We start from the raw sequence: 15,398 nt of genomic DNA, 5'->3' as shown, positions 1-15,398 counted from the left end.
AGCACCCTCGCGTCAACGAGCTTCTGGAGTCGGCGAAGGACATCTTCTGCTGATCTCAATTCCTTCTAAGATGTTGCACCATTATTAGGCAGTTCGTCGCTGATTTTCCTGAAGGCACGTCCGCCAATCCGACTGACCACGTATGTGAGTTTCTTCCTGTCGTTCAAATCCCCCATCATCTCTAGCTTGTTTCTCATTTTGTAAGCCCACTCCTTGAAGTTGTTGTACCCGTTGTAGATTGGTGGATCAGAGACCATAGAACTGGATTGTGCTTTGGCTTGTGCTACGAGGACTGAGATGCGGTGCTCGAGAGTTGCGATTCTGTCTTCACCTGGTATTCCCGACGCCGACGTACTCTGAGACTGACCCAGATCTTGGGTAACTGGTGGATTACTGCTGTTGAAATATGGAGGAAGGGTAGCTACCGATGTTTTGATGCCTGACATTGTGGCTGTTGATGGACCGAAGGACTTGTTGAGTAATGATGAGATCGAAGAATGAAAGAGCTAATCGGAGATCCGGGGTGCGCTAGAACAGAAGGCGGTGTTGTTTCGTGCAGCATAAAAATCGAGTGAAGTGTCCCGTGTGCAGACACATACTCGCCTAGTCTACACAGCAGGAGCGATCCTGGTATTGGAGACCGGAACAGGAGTCACAGCTACGTAACCCGGTAGTCGCCAGCTGTATTTGCAGTTGGCCGTCACGATTTCGGCGCAGATTGGCAACAACATGGATCAGCAAAAGTTAATCTTGACAATGAACACAGGAGAAGGTCAGGGAAGGTTGGGACAGGATGTAGGTTAACAAGAATATCAGACAAATCCTAGACATAAACCTTCCCATTCCGCCTCATCAACCCTTGCCAGTCTGCTCTTTCACCCGGCCGGAAGCCTTCAGCATGTGCGCCACAGCCATGTTGCCATTTGCCAGTCCACAGCTCGTCCGGTTAAAGGCTCCTTCCAGCCCACCTCTCTGATGGTTCCAACATGGTTCCAGATCGGGGCATGCTCTGGATGGCGAGCAATTCCGCAGGTACCCGATGCTCTATGGCCTGGTAAGCACTGCTTCCCATGACGGGTCGGCTGGCTATGCAGTAAGGTTGTACATCAGGATCGACTCCTTGACGCTTAAGCAGCAGAAGTCGTGTCCAGGTCAAGAACTCGTGATAGGTCCCGTGGCCCTTCAGAGGTGCGCCGTCTAGGAGGAACGAATGTAAAATCTGAGCTTGAACTTTCTGGGTAAGCCCCTCGGGGCTTATTGTCGTATGTGGTTGCCCTTGCGAAGTCCCTCCTCTTCGATTACAAGTAGAAGCAATTCGAGTAGCACTCATTGGTGGCAAAGCCCGACGAATAGACTGTTCAGGTGTTAGTAAATTTCGTAAAGCGGATCGCAGCTGGACGACATGCTTGTACTAGTATATACGTCCATCACTCTCTGGTGGGTAATAGGCAAGACTGCCGAAGTTCAGGTTATATCGTTCTTGTCGCTCTAGTTTGTGTTCCTGAAACTTCGGCTCAAGCATATTGAAGATGTCTAACGGAGAGTCGAGAGGCTTTCCAGCACCCATATCGAATGGCAGGTGCGGTCGAACCACTTCAAAGGCAACCCCAGAAAGGCGACTAGCAACGTACAAGATCTGTAAAATCGGGCTTGTGGATACGGTAGCCAGCTTCATTCGCATCTTTATCTGCCACTGCTTGTATAAGGTGTAACTCTCGGTGCCGTCGAGCACGGGGGGATCAGGAATAAGTTTCATAGCCACGATTTTCTTAATAGCATCGTTCATTTCGTCTAACTTCCCACTGATTGCATCCATTTTGGGGGTAAGCTCGGCTGCGGTGGCGGCAGTCGATGTTTGACCGGTATTGTATGGTGGATTCATGGTCGTAAGCAATGAGAAGAACGGTCGCAAAGGCACTGACGTACGGATTAGATGCAATGTAGTCTGTGTGAGAAGACACGAGTCAGGGCGATTGTGGTAGAAATTAAGCGGTTGTGTTTGCTTGGAGCTTGCTTGGAGCTTGCTTTAATCATTCGTGGCGGTGTTGTCGTTCGTCACTTTGCTATTACCGCCGAAACTATTGTTTGGGCTCCAACCAGAAGTGCTAATATCAGTGGCAATACTAATGGAGTGGAAGGCGACACAAATCGCACATTGACAAGAAGGAGGAATGCATGATGCGGCTATCCCGGCTTGAAACCACGCAGATGGTCAGGATCAAAACGCAGGGCTGGAAGACGATCCACCAACCGGTAGCTGTCCCGATCCAGACCAGGTTCGTACTCGTCCCATTGAATTTGCTTGATCTCTTCTGGATATTGTGATATTGCCTCGTTGTAGCGAACGACTACTACACATCAAGCAATCGCACTCAGTGATGGCCACGCTTAAAGAAGCCTCGTAAAACTTGTGTTTCTTCAACGCCTAGAGGCTAGTTGCCTCTCCTTCTCACGGCAGCCGATTGCTAGCTCACGCAGAGTGTCGGGCAGGTACATCCGCGGGCCTGCCTTCCGAAATGTTTGGTTGAGCTTTTGGTTGAGATTAGCGACCATATCTGCTTCGTCCAAGTCAAGCATAAGCGCATAGTGCTCCCATTTTGTCAGGAAATCGTCGAATGACTCGCGCTCTTTCTGCTTCAACCTCGCATCATCATATCGTGTCTGAGCATATGCTTCATGATCGAAATCCCCAAATCTATTGTCAAGATGAGCGAGCATTTCGTCGCCAGTCTTGAACGCATCGTATGCGGCGCCCTCGGACCACGGCAATCGTCTGCGTAGGCACCGAAACGCCCTGTCTTGAGCATGGTCCATGATGAACTTCATCTTCTGCCTCTCGGTCTCCTCTGTCATGTCCTCAAGTGCCGCCTTCATTCTGATTTTCCATTCTTCGAAGTAGCGACGGTCGCCATCAAAAATCATGCTAGACATGCGCTCTTGGTTTGCTTTGAGCTCTAGGTCTTTGACTTTCTCCATAAGAGCAAGCACCTGCTCGTTGAGCTGATTCACGTCCGTTGTCTGTTGTTGGCGATTCATTGTGGTGAAGATAGCTCGTATGTGAAGGACCAGAGAAAGAGAAAAGGCCCGGGTTGAGAGTGTCCTGCGTCCAGCTAAATAGCAAAGCGGCAGAAGAGCCGTTTGACGATACCGTGCCTGGAAACTTTCATACGTCGCTGGTTGGACAAACAACATCCAGTACGCAAAGAGTCCCCGTCACATATAGCAATAGTGAGGTGAGTCATTGCCTCTTCCATGTTTGTGCGCTCGTCAACCACTCACTCCTGCAACTTCTGGTCGCTTCTCCAATGTTTGGGAAATGAAACCACGCAAAGCCTTCAACTTTTCAGCAGAACTTGTGGGTCCAGATGTTGCACCCGGCGCAGCCATTTGCGCCAGATTCTTCGCAAACCTGTCCCTCTCGTTGTTGTCCAACTTCTGCTTCCTCTTCATTGCGCCCGGCCTAGATTTCATGCTCTTCCTCCTGATGATATTGACCTGGTCTGCCGCTGTCGAGCCTGCTGCTTCCTTATCTGAACCTGAACCTTCCAAATCATCTGGCAACGCATCTGCAAGCGAGTCTAGAGTCGTGACAAGCTTCTTGTTCGGTCTTCGTCTCCGAGGTTTTGACGTAGATGATTTCGTGACTTTTGACATGAGCTGCGCATGCTTGATGCGTTGTTTGTCTTTCTTGTTTGTTGCAAAGAGTGAGTCTGGCTTTGCGACTGCTGATCTTGATCCTTCTTTCTGCTTGAGAATCGATTTTGGTGGCTGGGCGCTTCTTCCTGGAAGAGGCCTCAACGGTGCCATTTTGAGCACGGGACAAAGACGCGTTTCTTATTGACGCATATCGACGATAGCCTCCAGTCTGAAATGTATAGGGTTAGAGGTCAATGCACCAGCAGACAATGATAAGCAGATGAGGATATTCGATATATCGCGATTATTGCAAATTGATGCGGCCGACCTAAGTAAGGCAGGAGTTCGAACTTAAGGCATCACAACATCATCTGTTTCGGGCACGTCCCGGAAACTCGTCGTGAGCGCTTTAGGCGCCAATATCCGCTGCACGGGCGCTCTTCTTGAGTTTTCATAGTGTGCTCGGGCTTGATAGGTATCGTACACGGCAATGTCCGGGCATTCAAGCAAGAAAGTGCTCACCCAACCTTCAAGCTTGTTGGACTTCTCCGTCCTACCTCACTCCAGGACACCATGAAGTTCTACCACAAGACTCAATCATCGGCCTGCTGCTGTGCAGTGTCACACGTACCTACGGACTCCATGCAGCGGGTACGTCGAGTCTACCACTGCAATGGATAGTATCGAGGTTGCCAATATCCGAATTGTTCATCTCAAAGTTTTGTGCCAACCACTGTGTCAGCGTGAAAAGCACATGTAATAAAGTTTGACGCTTCACAGCTCAGGCTTCCCACGGCCTCGGTTCATGTCAGTGTTCACATGAATAAAGTCTCTCATCACCGACAGGAGAGCAACCAGCATCATACTCTTCATCTCGAGGTTAAGTAGGGGTACGCCGGGAAGCTCTACCATCCACTACTTTGACCATACTGCTCGACCGCTGTGCGACTGAAAGTGACTGAACGCGGCAATTTCCTCGAGTGAGACAGTCTAGGCTCTGCGCAACATGGCGACCCTCACGGACAAACTGCTCATCGTGCCTACGCTTGGCCTGATCCTGAGCAAGGTCACCTATGCCGCCGTCACCGGACCATTCCGTGGCAGCGAAGGAGCGCCAACATATTTTGAGCATGTGATGAACACACTCGTAAGAGGTCTCGTAACGCACATGAGCACCGAGCAGATACAGTAAGCAACCCAATCATGAACTAGCAACACATTAACACAATTCAGATGGATCAGTCCCTCCTTCATCGACGCGTATAAATCATGGTGCACCAAGCAGTCTCTTACACCCGACATAGTCGACATTCCGAACACAGCCCCGCAAACGCAAGGTTTCTGGATCGGCTCAAAGTCAACGGCGAAGTACACAATGGTCTTCTACCACGGCGGCGGCTTCATGGCCCCCGGCAGCGCCAATCATATCGACCTCCTATTCAGACTAGTCAAATGGTCCAATAACAACCTCGCCGTCTTCTGCGTCGCCTATACCCTCTCACCAGGCGCCGTCTACCCAACCGCCATCCACCAATCCGTCGAAGGACTCCGATACATCCTCGACTTGCCAGGCCACTCACCCGAGACAACCTTGATCGGCGGCGACAGCGCAGGCGGCAACCTCGTCCTCGCAGTCCTGAGCCATATTTCCGGCCACCCACACCCCCAAAGCGACGTCGTCAAATCGCTTAACATCTCCACACCGCTCAAGGGCGCCCTTGCAATCGCACCCTGGGTCTCCTCCGACAACAAGAAGTATCCCAGCATGGACAAATTCCGTGACCGGGACATCGTCAACACGACCTGCGCGATGTACTGGATCGAAGCCTACAAGGGACGAGGCAAAAACATCGCGGATGACGAGTGGATATGTGCCGCTACGGCGCCTGCAGAGTGGTGGAAGGACGTCAAGTGTGAGCATATGCTGGTTTGTGCTGGTGAGCACGAAGGATTAGTCGATGCAGTCACTGCTTGGGCTGCGAAGTATAAGGAGGGGGCTGGTGCTGGGAAGATCAAGTACGTGGTTGGTGTAAAGGAGACGCATGATGCGCCGTTGAATGGATTGGGTGAGGCTAAATTGGATAGTCTGGGTGAGAAGAGTCAGGAAGGTGCAATCAGGAAGTGGGTCAAGGAGGAACTGGTTTGAGCTGATGGTCTACGGACATGATGTTGTATCCGAACGCACAATCACGTTTCCCTCAGACACCGTGACTCTCTTTGTCAGAAGAGAGTGTATTGGAGTCGTGGGAAGGTAATCTGTCGTATCCTATCTAGTTGTGTTGACTAAATGATGAGATCCACTATTCAAACTGCCCAGTGCCGAGAACTTTCGCAGCCTTGATCCTCAACCTGAGCACCGTAGACATATGCTCCATGGACAAAGTTGCCTTCTCCTGGCTAGCTAGCATCCTCGCGATCTTGACGATGTTCTTGATTTCATGACCATTGCACTTATACTCAGCCAGAGTATCAAAGTCCTTATCCTTGATGGTATGCTCAAAGCTGTGACCGATGAACGTATTCCAGACGACTCGCCGAGCCGTGACATCGAGATCTGGATATGGAATGATCAGGTCAAGCCGGCTCTCGAATGCGGGATCAACGCTCCGTGGTCGGTTGGTGGTTAGGAACATGAGTCCGCCGAAGTACTCGAGACGTCGAAGGAAGACCGAGACCAGCTCATTGCGTGTCAAGCTGTCAGTACCACGTGCTTCGAGGAAGACGTCAGCTTCGTCGATCAACAGGACTGCACTCCATAGACGGCAGCACTCTAGCACTGTTTTCAACGTGTTGTCAGCTGTCTCTGCTGCGTGGCCGATCTCCCCAGCATTGACGGCGTACAGTGGGAGGTGAGCCCGTTCAGCGACCGACTCGGCGGTTAAGGTCTTGCCAACACCTGGCGCACCACACAGCAGCATCAGGATTCCTCTGCCTTTGTTCTTGATGAAGTCGTCGAATTGCATGCCAGAATCTCGGACCTGTTCGCTGAAGGCTAGGATCATCTTCTTCTCGCCCTCATCCAGGACGAGTTTATCGTATGCATTATCATTGAAGACAATCTCAGTGAAGCCGCCGATGAAGAATTCACACCATTCGCGGTTCTCAATCTCGAAGCCTTTGACTGTTGGAGGCGACAGCAAGTAGTGCTCCTCCGTGAATGGCTTGATGACTTCTCGTCGGCCGGTATCTGCTTGCTTTTGCGCCTCGGTCTCCATTTTCGATTGCTCGTTGCCTGAATCGCCTTCCGACTTCTTTTCACCATCTAGCCATTGCTCCTCGAAGAATCTGTGGTAGGCGTAAGCATCTACAATGACTCGAGCTGTAATCTGACCAAGCTTCATTCCTCCATTCGGAAGCTTGGTCAACTTGTTGCTAGAGTAGTGCTTGAAGTGATAGCCAAGCAGCTTTTCGAAGTCTTTGCCACGCTCAATCAATTGTTCTTTGACCTCTGGAAGTTTCTTCAGGAATTTGAACGGGACAAACCTCAGATCATTCAGAGGCACCTCACCACCAAATATTTTGGTGTTGAATTCTGTGCGTCGGAATCCAGTTTTCTGGCCGTCCCAGTCGAAGTAGTCGACTTCAAGCTTCATGTACTCGTTGCCTTCACGATCCCACCACGTATCGAACCTGATGATCTTATAGGCTTGTGGTTCTCTAGCGAATTTTCCATAAATGAGTTCGCCTGGAACACAGCTTGACTTGAGGAGGTCCCAATCAATGGTCTGCGAAGCCCTAGCTTTATTGACTCTCTCGATTACGGGAAGGATTGAAGGCGATACGATGTCACGTACATGCTGTAGTAAGTTCTTGAGGCGGCCGTCCGACTCGGATTCCAGAGCAACAGTGAAGTCATCCCACATATGTTGGAATGGCTTGAACGGCGGTTCGAACCTCAGAATGTCGACATCGAGGTCCAGATTCGGAATGTCCGCCAGGATTTGTTCGACTCGGGTTCTGAGTGCTTTGTCGTTGATTTCGATCGACTTCGTGACCCAGGTACCTTCATAAACATCTGTACACTTCCATTTGTGCAGGATTGGGAAGGCCGCCCGGTATGGCTGAAGCTTCTGGTTCTCTTCGCTGGGGTCTTTGTACTTAGACCATCGAGCATCCCAAGAGCGATCTCCACTGACGGCTTGGTAGAGATCCTTGACCTCGATGTACTCCGACTCGACGGTATCCCCCATGGTCGTGGTGTTGTATTTCGTTAGTCGAGAGATCCAAGTTATTTGCGGGCTAGAGGAGGGAACAATGGCATGCCGCTACAAAATTCAAAATGGAGGGGAAAGACACTCGTCTATATGTCTTCATAATGCGCTCGATTCTCAGAGCCTTACCTTTTGTAAACACCACTTGCAGCCGATGGCAAGTGCGCAAAGGCAGCAAGGTGGATCTGGTGCCTGGTACATGAGCACACAGTTAGGCTGGTTTCGTCATATATCGATACCATTGGCTGTGAGCGGACTTCTTGTTCGTCTTGTAAGACTGTATAACCATGGTAGCAACAAAGTCTGCGGCTTCATCCGGAACAAGAAGGTTACAACACCCTGCGTTAGGCTCGCTTGTGATATAGTGGAATTTTCGTCCAAATTTGGGCAAAGCACTACCAGAGTAGGGTACATACTGTGAACCGGTCAACATGCAGGGTTTCACAGCCGTATCACAAAGCATCAATCAACCTAGGCAGCCACGACCCACGGCAGGCGACCGAGCAGATGCTCCAGCTAGCCAAAAAGTGGTTGGTTGAATACATGACTGCGCACGAAGAACGCTGTCCTTTGGACGAACGACGGAACGACCGAGCAGGAGGAAATCTCAAGCTGGCGAAGAAAAAGAAACAATGTCGATAAATGAACATAAGGGGGACGTGCTAAGTTATCTAACATGGTTTCAGTGAAGAAGTTTCGAAGAACCTGAATTTGGAGATCCTCTCGGTGCTCTAGGCGTCGGATCGGCGTACTCCGGATGGGCAACTCTGCCGATGTACGCCAATTATTGACTGCTCCCCGTTTGTCAGATTAGAGTCGAACTGGCACGTGAGCTTGGGTAAGACGCGTGCCTTCCTCGCGCGTTCTGTCTTCCATGCTTGTTATCCTCGCTTCCCACCGACTTGAGCTTGTCACAACGGTCCGAGTAGCGTTCCTACTGGGAAAAATGAAGTCCGATGTGTTAGTCTGCTTAAGAACTTGAATCATCAGCATCCGAGGTCATGACAGGCTCATGCCTCCATAGACCGCCGACTCGTGAGGAGATTCTGTCTGAGGCGGGAGAAGTCCGGTCAGCAGGCCCTTGAACGGGCTTGGAAACGGCAAAGATACCATTTGTTGCTTCTTGAGCGCCTGCCGAGATGTCCTCAGATCCTCAGAGATGTATGCTTCGTGTTTTGGTCGATGATACTGACTTTTGTGCACTCCACTAGCTGTGCCTCTCAATCGAAATTCGAGTCACGTTGTCATGGCTTGCCAACCGGGTGAAGCTTGCAACGATTGCACGAATCAGTGTGAGTCCAATGGTGGTGTAATTGACATTGAGGATCTGAATAAGGAGCTTGCCGCCTTACGAAAGAGAAGCAAAGAGCTCGAGGAGAAGCTATCAACACTATCTGTCGAGGACAATACCCTCGAAGCAGCTGCAAAGCCAACTTCGAATCTGCGGTCAGCAAGATGGCTGAACAACAAAGACAATCAAGCCATGAGCGCTCTGTACATGGATCGGTACCTGAACTATGGCCTCACCAGGGAGGAACTTATGTCGAACAAGCCCATAATTGGTATTGCCAACTCTGGTTCGGACCTCGCTCCTTGCAATCGGTATCACCTTGAACTCGCCCACCGAGTCAGAGAAGGCATCAGATCTGCTGGAGCTATCGCTATTGAATTCCCAACACATCCAATCCAAGAGAGTTCGAGAAGACCGACAGCAACCCTGGACAGGAACCTGAGTTATCTGACGCTTGTTGAGATGTTATATGCTTATCCTTTTGATGGTGTTGTGCTTATGACTGGGTGCGACAAGACAACGCCTGCTTGTCTGATGGCTGCTGCTACCATGGTAGGTTGTTACGGGATTCTAGGTAGCCGATCTAATTGACGTCGCAGAACATTCCCTCTATTTGCTTGAATGTGGGGCCAATGCTGAACGGCTACATGGGAAAGAACCTCATCGGCTCTGGTACGGTGCTATGGAAAGCACGTGAGCTGCATGCAGCAGGAGATATCGACGATGAACAGCTCGTTGACATGGTCACCAGAGGGTAAGGTCATCCATCCTGGGTATTCCTGAACTAACACATTTCAGAACCCCATCAGCAGGTCACTGCAACACAATGGGCACAGCGTCGACCATGAACGCCCTTGCTGAGGCTCTGGGCATGGCGATGCCGGGAGCTGCTGCCATTCCAGCACCATACCGAGAAAGACAACAGATGGCATACAAGACCGGTACGCAAATCGTAGAGATGGTCCATGCAGATCGTAAACCATCAGAAATCATGACCCGCGAAGCCTTCGAGAATGCCATCGTTATCAATACTGCCATCGGTGGTAGCACGAATGCGCCCATCCATCTCAATGCTATCGCCAAGCATATGGGCGTCTCTCTCGACCTAGACGATTGGGATCGCATCGGCTTCCACATCCCTCTAATCCTCAATATGCAGCCAGCCGGCGAGTTCCTGGGCGAGGAATACTATAGAGCTGGCGGGTTACCCGCGATCGTGGCAGAGCTACTCTCAGCCAAAGCACTGCCGTACCCTGATGCCCTAACTGTCACAGGCCACAGTCTATCACACCATGCGAAGCTAGCAGGCCAGTCCTGGGATCGTCGCGTCATTCAACCTTACGACAAGCCGATGAAGACGGATGCTGGATTCTTGCACATGACTGGAAACCTCTTTGACTCTGCAATCATGAAAACCTCCGTCATATCACCCGAGTTCCACTCGACTTTCCTGTCTGATCCCAATGACCCGAACGCATTCGAGTGCAAAGCTGTGGTATTCGACGGACCAGAAGACTACAATGCTCGCCTGGAGGATCCCGCGACCGGCATCGATGCACGCACTATCCTTGTGATGCGTGGCACAGGGCCTCTAGGATACCCTGGCGCCGCCGAGGTCGTGAATATGCATCCACCCGGCCGTCTACTCAAGAAAGGCGTCCATGCCCTGCCTTGCATTGGCGATGGTCGACAATCTGGTACCTCTGGTTCTCCATCTATCCTCAATGCGAGCCCTGAGGCTGCAGCTGGTGGTAACCTCGCTATTCTGCAGGATGGCGATAAACTGCGTGTTGATCTCAACAAGAGAACAGTGAATATCTTGGTCGACGACAGCGAGTTACAGAGACGAAGAGAAGAGCTCGAGAAGAACGGCGGATTCAAGGTGCCAGAGAGTCATACACCTTGGCAGGAGCTATTCAGGAATGAGGTCGGTCAATTGAGCGGTGGTATGGTCATTGAGAAGGCGGTCAAGTACCAGAGGATCGCACAGAAGTATCCGGCACCGAGAGATAACCATTAGTGGGTTATGATAGTTGATTCGCATTGATGAGAATAAATTATGACCAGCCGCTTCGGTCTGTTACTGTATGCGTTCATAGTTGACCAGGCCTATAGCGCTACAATTTCTCCCTCGCTCTCTTCTCCCTGCTCCACGCTCAACGCCAACCATTTGGGCCACGCTTGGCAACCTCCTTCCAGGAGTACCTCGAGATCCGGAGCTTGGAATCCGTTGCAGCAATATATCTTAATGCTTCGCATTGATTCGGGGAAGATCCGGTCGTCGCAGAAGTTTAAGCTATACCAGTTCGTGTATAGATCTTCCAGCGCTATGAATTCATATAGTCCCTGCATGGTTCCCTGCCACGATCCAGGGTGTTGGTAGGCGTGCTGGGTCATACGTCGCTTGTCGAGGAGCTGTAAAGTTTGCAGGGTCTTCCTGGAGTGCCGTAGTGCAGTAATTGCTGGTCGCGCCAGTATGTTGACTTCCCAGGGATATTCGATGACTTGGCCTTCGAAAGTGATTCGGCAGGATATGAGGTTCGGGCAGTTTCCGAGAAACTGCGTCAAATAGCGCGTAGTCATGCTATCGCAGCAGATGTCAATGTTCTTGATGAGAAACGATCTGTATGCCAGAGGTGTCGTACAGTAGACTTCTCCGCACACACGGACCGTAAGATCTTCGATTGCTCTGTTTCTGTTGGAGAGAAGATTGGTAAAGTCGCACAGGAAAACCCCTTGTCTGCAACGGATCGTTAGTCTTCTAAGGTCTGGCAGAGTCTCAGGTGCCAGAGCATAAATGTGCAGTAGCGCGGATTGTATGGTAGCTGGGTCAAGCGTGAGCTCTTTGAGATTGACCAGGTTTTTGAGCAATGCTACCATTAGTTCTCCTGATATGCGTGTACTTTCAATGTCTTCCCAACCAGGAAATCCGCGAAGATCACCCGGAAAGAACAGACTCGAGTTGCTGGGAACACGCCTTGGCTGCCACCGACTACAATCAAGGGACTCAATGAGATGTAACGGCGCAGAATTTTCTGATGTTGTTCTTTGTAAGAGACGTTGAACATCGCACATCATTGTGTCAATGTGGCGGTACAAGTAGGGAGTTGCAATCTGGTTGTAAGTCTTCGAAGCCAGAGACATGCTGTGCAACGCAGTGAGTGCCGCGCGTGAAGCAGCACTGTTGATGGCGAGGTACTGGCAAACCATCGTAACAAGCTCCATGGGAACGTAGTAGTCCATGATGAAGACTCGTACCTCCACTTTCAAAGGTCGTGAAATTGGAGGAGGACGCCGAGGTAGCTTTGTGTGGATGGCTAGCTGTCTGGCTGTTCGAGTTTGTAGCAATGTTGTTCATGGTTTGTTCAAAGTTTATAGCGTTCTGCCGAACAATTTTTTCGGTGTGAATACATATATGCGGAACTCATCTGATGCAAAGTGAGCACGTTTCGCAACCAAAGAAGCATGACCAGGCACCCGTGCCAGAAAACACGCGAGACAAAAATCTCGGACACTCATCATGAAATTGACTGCTCGGCACGTATCGCAAACAGTCGAGCATCATACTGAAAGCAGCGTTCCTCATTAGCGATACTTGTATGATGATGCCTCGAAACTTCGAGACCTTATACTGACCTTGCGTATCTCGACCCCTCGCCAAGACACCTAAGTAGGGATAAGCTAGCCAAGAACTGTAGCTATCGATAGCTAAGGATGCCTAAGGGCGAAATCCTTCCCTTACTAAGAACGAGAACGTCCTGATCCGGCTAGCCTGCTAATAAGGTGTATCAGTATAAACCTCGAAGGTTGGAACCAAGAGGTATAGCTGCTTCGAAACTGTATCAGGTTTCGAAGATGAGGAACGCTGACTGAAAGTAGGACGTTTGTGCACTATTGCTTCAGCAGCCACAAGAAAACCCACAGCAAGAAGTACCGGACAATTCTGGGACAGAATATTTTCAAGCACCCCAGATCTTGCCAAGCACTTTCGCAAGCTCCTCTGGCGCGCTAACATTGGGACAGTGTCCGGTATCCATTTCCACGACTTGCACTTTGTCCGCCCCGGATTGACTCTTGAGCAACTCAATCCTAGCTTTCTGGAAATCTGGTGGGAGGATGAGGTCTCTAGCAAGGTAGATAAACGTGCTAGGTATCGCCTTATCATAGTCCGAGAGCTCAGTCACTGGGTTCGTGAAAGAGATACCGGTATGCACAGTCATGCGCGCTGCCCATTTGACAGCCTCGGCTTGTGGCAGGTCATTGAAGCACTTCGGAGCAGAATTTCGGATGGACTGTTGGAAGTAGTCCGTAGAGCCCTGAGATGGTGAGCAAGTGTCAACATGATGCAAGGGTAATTGCCCATTCGCAAAAGCTCGAAGCATTGTGCTTACCTCCTCAACAGGCCGAAGGAAACTGAAGTCAAGAGATGAACAAGCGTCGTGAAGACTCTGACCAGGAGCAGGAATGACGGCACTGAGGTACACCAGCTTGACTACTCCTCCTTTCTTGCCTTGCTTTGCTCGCTCTTCCTTGGAGAAGCCTTTGACAGCTTCACGGGCGACTGCACCACCGTATGAATGAGCAAACAAGACGATGTCAGTGCCTGTATCAGCGAGCTGCGATATCTTTTCGGCGAAATAAGCGCTGTCATCATACAGCGTTGGCGGAGGCAGAGGTGGACCAGATGATGCCGATGGGAGGTCATACACTAGAGGCTCTGGGAGAGCTGGGTGGAGGCGCTGGATATGCTTGACGAGGTCGTAGTAAGCGAGACATGGTGAATACGAGCCTGGGACTATCAATAGCGTTGGTGGTGACATTGTGGTTTCTTTAGTTCTTAAAAGTAGTGTTTGTTTGCTTTCCAAGATGCTGCAAGAAATCTGGCTGTTGAGCAATATTCCTGCTGGTTTCGAGGATTGCCATCTTTTATACTAGAATGAATGTCCCAAGCCTTCGTAAGTCGCGGTTTCATGATTACGTTGTTCAGGCCTACCACGGCCGAATGGACCGTGACTGACAATGAGCGCGAGGACAACGTTGGTTACAGAGGATGAAAGGACTGCTTCATGGTTGTCTCCCGTTGAGACCGATGGCCGGCGTTCGTTCGATCCTCCATCGATCCAGACAGATATGTGATTCGGGAAGCGTAAGTAGAGCTTTTTCACCAGTCTTCACCTCCCGGACATTCACCATGGCTGGAGTTGGCCGCTTAACCTGCCCAGATTTGTGCTCTATGGCGGTCACCTTGTTTGTCCGTCCCGTGCACGGGCTTGGCAAGTGTTCGGCCGAATCACGGAGTACTAGACCGATCTGCGCCTAATCCTTCTTTTCACGGTTTTCGAGACTATGACCTGCGACAATCTATGGCAGATGAGTGCGATGGAGAAGAAGATCGCAGTCTTTGTGCCTAGGAGGACGTTCAAGGTACCTGCCACAGCCTCAGCATTCATCGACGTGAATATAGCTGAGCCTGATCTATGTGCTGACAATCTGACATTGACAACCTGGACTTCTTCGTTTGTCCTGGCCAACCAGCTACACAAGTTCAATGTCAAGTTCGGCGACGATGAGCACATCCCCATCCTTGAGCTGGGTGCAGGCACAGCTCTCGTCGGATTGACTGCCGCCACCCTCTGGCGGAAAAAGACTATCCTGACTGACCTACCAGGCATCGTGCCTGGATTGAGAACTAATGTTGACCTGAACCCAGCCGCTACCGAGGCCGCATCCGGAGAAATCCAGTGCGGCGCGTTAGACTGGAGGAAGCCCGATATACTCGAGCTTGAGAACGGCGATCAGCTTGTGGCATCGAAGGGTGTAAAGGCAAGTATCATCTTTGCGGCTGACACGATTTACGACGAAGAACATCCCGAACTGCTCTCGAATGCCATCTTGACTTGGCTGGCGCGAACACAAAATGCCCGTGCGATCTTGACCTACGCGCTTCGTGTCGCATACCTTGATCAAGTCCGCGAAATTTGGACCATGCTCGAGGAAGGAGGATTGGAAGCTGAAAGTCATGGTCAAGAGCAGGCGAATACAAAACAGTGGGAGGACGATGACGAGCGTTTGTGTGAGTGGGTCATTTGGAGATGGAAGACCACGTAGCATGGATTTTGACGGCTTCGAAGACTGGCCTCTTGCTTGACAAAGCGCCAGCGACCCGAACTGCACTTTCAGCCACAGTTGGATACCAGATTCCGAAGGCATTGTGCTATGGCCGGGTTACAGCGTGCTTGGATACCTGATACACGGCGAGC

At 50.7% G+C, this 15,398-nt stretch overlaps 10 protein-coding genes across 10 annotated transcripts; 3 read left to right on the top strand and 7 right to left on the bottom strand.

The window, feature by feature from the left end:
• Positions 1 to 65: 65 nt before the first annotated feature.
• Positions 66 to 446, bottom strand: PMZ80_004633 (uncharacterized protein; the record flags this gene model as incomplete). The annotated part of the gene is made up of 1 exon (XM_064873057.1): positions 66 to 446. One exon carries the CDS (start codon positions 444 to 446, stop codon positions 66 to 68), a length of 381 nt encoding a protein of 126 aa, XP_064731715.1.
• Positions 447 to 1,298: 852 nt separating this feature from the next.
• Positions 1,299 to 1,882, bottom strand: PMZ80_004632 (uncharacterized protein; the record flags this gene model as incomplete). The annotated part of the gene is made up of 2 exons (XM_064873056.1): positions 1,299 to 1,354; positions 1,423 to 1,882. 2 exons carry the CDS (start codon positions 1,880 to 1,882, stop codon positions 1,299 to 1,301), a joined length of 516 nt encoding a protein of 171 aa, XP_064731714.1.
• A 536-nt stretch (positions 1,883 to 2,418) lies between these two features.
• PMZ80_004631 (uncharacterized protein) lies at positions 2,419 to 3,036 on the bottom strand (the record flags this gene model as incomplete). Its single annotated transcript, XM_064873055.1, has 1 exon — positions 2,419 to 3,036. One exon carries the CDS (start codon positions 3,034 to 3,036, stop codon positions 2,419 to 2,421), a length of 618 nt encoding a protein of 205 aa, XP_064731713.1.
• A 231-nt stretch (positions 3,037 to 3,267) lies between these two features.
• PMZ80_004630 (uncharacterized protein) lies at positions 3,268 to 3,807 on the bottom strand (the record flags this gene model as incomplete). Its single annotated transcript, XM_064873054.1, has 1 exon — positions 3,268 to 3,807. The coding sequence occupies one exon, from the start codon at positions 3,805 to 3,807 to the stop codon at positions 3,268 to 3,270; it is 540 nt and encodes a 179-aa protein (XP_064731712.1).
• Positions 3,808 to 4,642: 835 nt separating this feature from the next.
• PMZ80_004629 (uncharacterized protein) lies at positions 4,643 to 5,782 on the top strand (the record flags this gene model as incomplete). Its single annotated transcript, XM_064873053.1, has 2 exons — positions 4,643 to 4,824; positions 4,870 to 5,782. The coding sequence occupies 2 exons, from the start codon at positions 4,643 to 4,645 to the stop codon at positions 5,780 to 5,782; spliced, it is 1,095 nt and encodes a 364-aa protein (XP_064731711.1).
• Positions 5,783 to 5,936: 154 nt separating this feature from the next.
• PMZ80_004628 (uncharacterized protein) lies at positions 5,937 to 7,826 on the bottom strand (the record flags this gene model as incomplete). Its single annotated transcript, XM_064873052.1, has 1 exon — positions 5,937 to 7,826. One exon carries the CDS (start codon positions 7,824 to 7,826, stop codon positions 5,937 to 5,939), a length of 1,890 nt encoding a protein of 629 aa, XP_064731710.1.
• A 1,267-nt stretch (positions 7,827 to 9,093) lies between these two features.
• PMZ80_004627 (uncharacterized protein) lies at positions 9,094 to 11,158 on the top strand (the record flags this gene model as incomplete). The annotated part of the gene is made up of 3 exons (XM_064873051.1): positions 9,094 to 9,690; positions 9,738 to 9,892; positions 9,937 to 11,158. The coding sequence occupies 3 exons, from the start codon at positions 9,094 to 9,096 to the stop codon at positions 11,156 to 11,158; spliced, it is 1,974 nt and encodes a 657-aa protein (XP_064731709.1).
• Positions 11,159 to 11,247: 89 nt separating this feature from the next.
• On the bottom strand, positions 11,248 to 12,381 carry PMZ80_004626 (uncharacterized protein; the record flags this gene model as incomplete). The annotated part of the gene is made up of 1 exon (XM_064873050.1): positions 11,248 to 12,381. One exon carries the CDS (start codon positions 12,379 to 12,381, stop codon positions 11,248 to 11,250), a length of 1,134 nt encoding a protein of 377 aa, XP_064731708.1.
• Positions 12,382 to 13,097: 716 nt separating this feature from the next.
• Positions 13,098 to 13,958, bottom strand: PMZ80_004625 (uncharacterized protein; the record flags this gene model as incomplete). Its single annotated transcript, XM_064873049.1, has 1 exon — positions 13,098 to 13,958. The coding sequence occupies one exon, from the start codon at positions 13,956 to 13,958 to the stop codon at positions 13,098 to 13,100; it is 861 nt and encodes a 286-aa protein (XP_064731707.1).
• Positions 13,959 to 14,484: 526 nt separating this feature from the next.
• Positions 14,485 to 15,246, top strand: PMZ80_004624 (uncharacterized protein; the record flags this gene model as incomplete). The annotated part of the gene is made up of 1 exon (XM_064873048.1): positions 14,485 to 15,246. One exon carries the CDS (start codon positions 14,485 to 14,487, stop codon positions 15,244 to 15,246), a length of 762 nt encoding a protein of 253 aa, XP_064731706.1.
• Positions 15,247 to 15,398: the final 152 nt, after the last annotated feature.

Source organism: Knufia obscura (assembly GCF_036327395.1).
Source record: "Knufia obscura strain CCFEE 5817 isolate CBS 148926 chromosome Unknown scaffold_4, whole genome shotgun sequence".
NCBI lineage: Eukaryota > Fungi > Ascomycota > Eurotiomycetes > Chaetothyriales > Trichomeriaceae > Knufia > Knufia obscura.
Note: the sequence above shows the minus strand (reverse complement) of the source record. Positions and strands in the feature narration are given on the sequence as shown.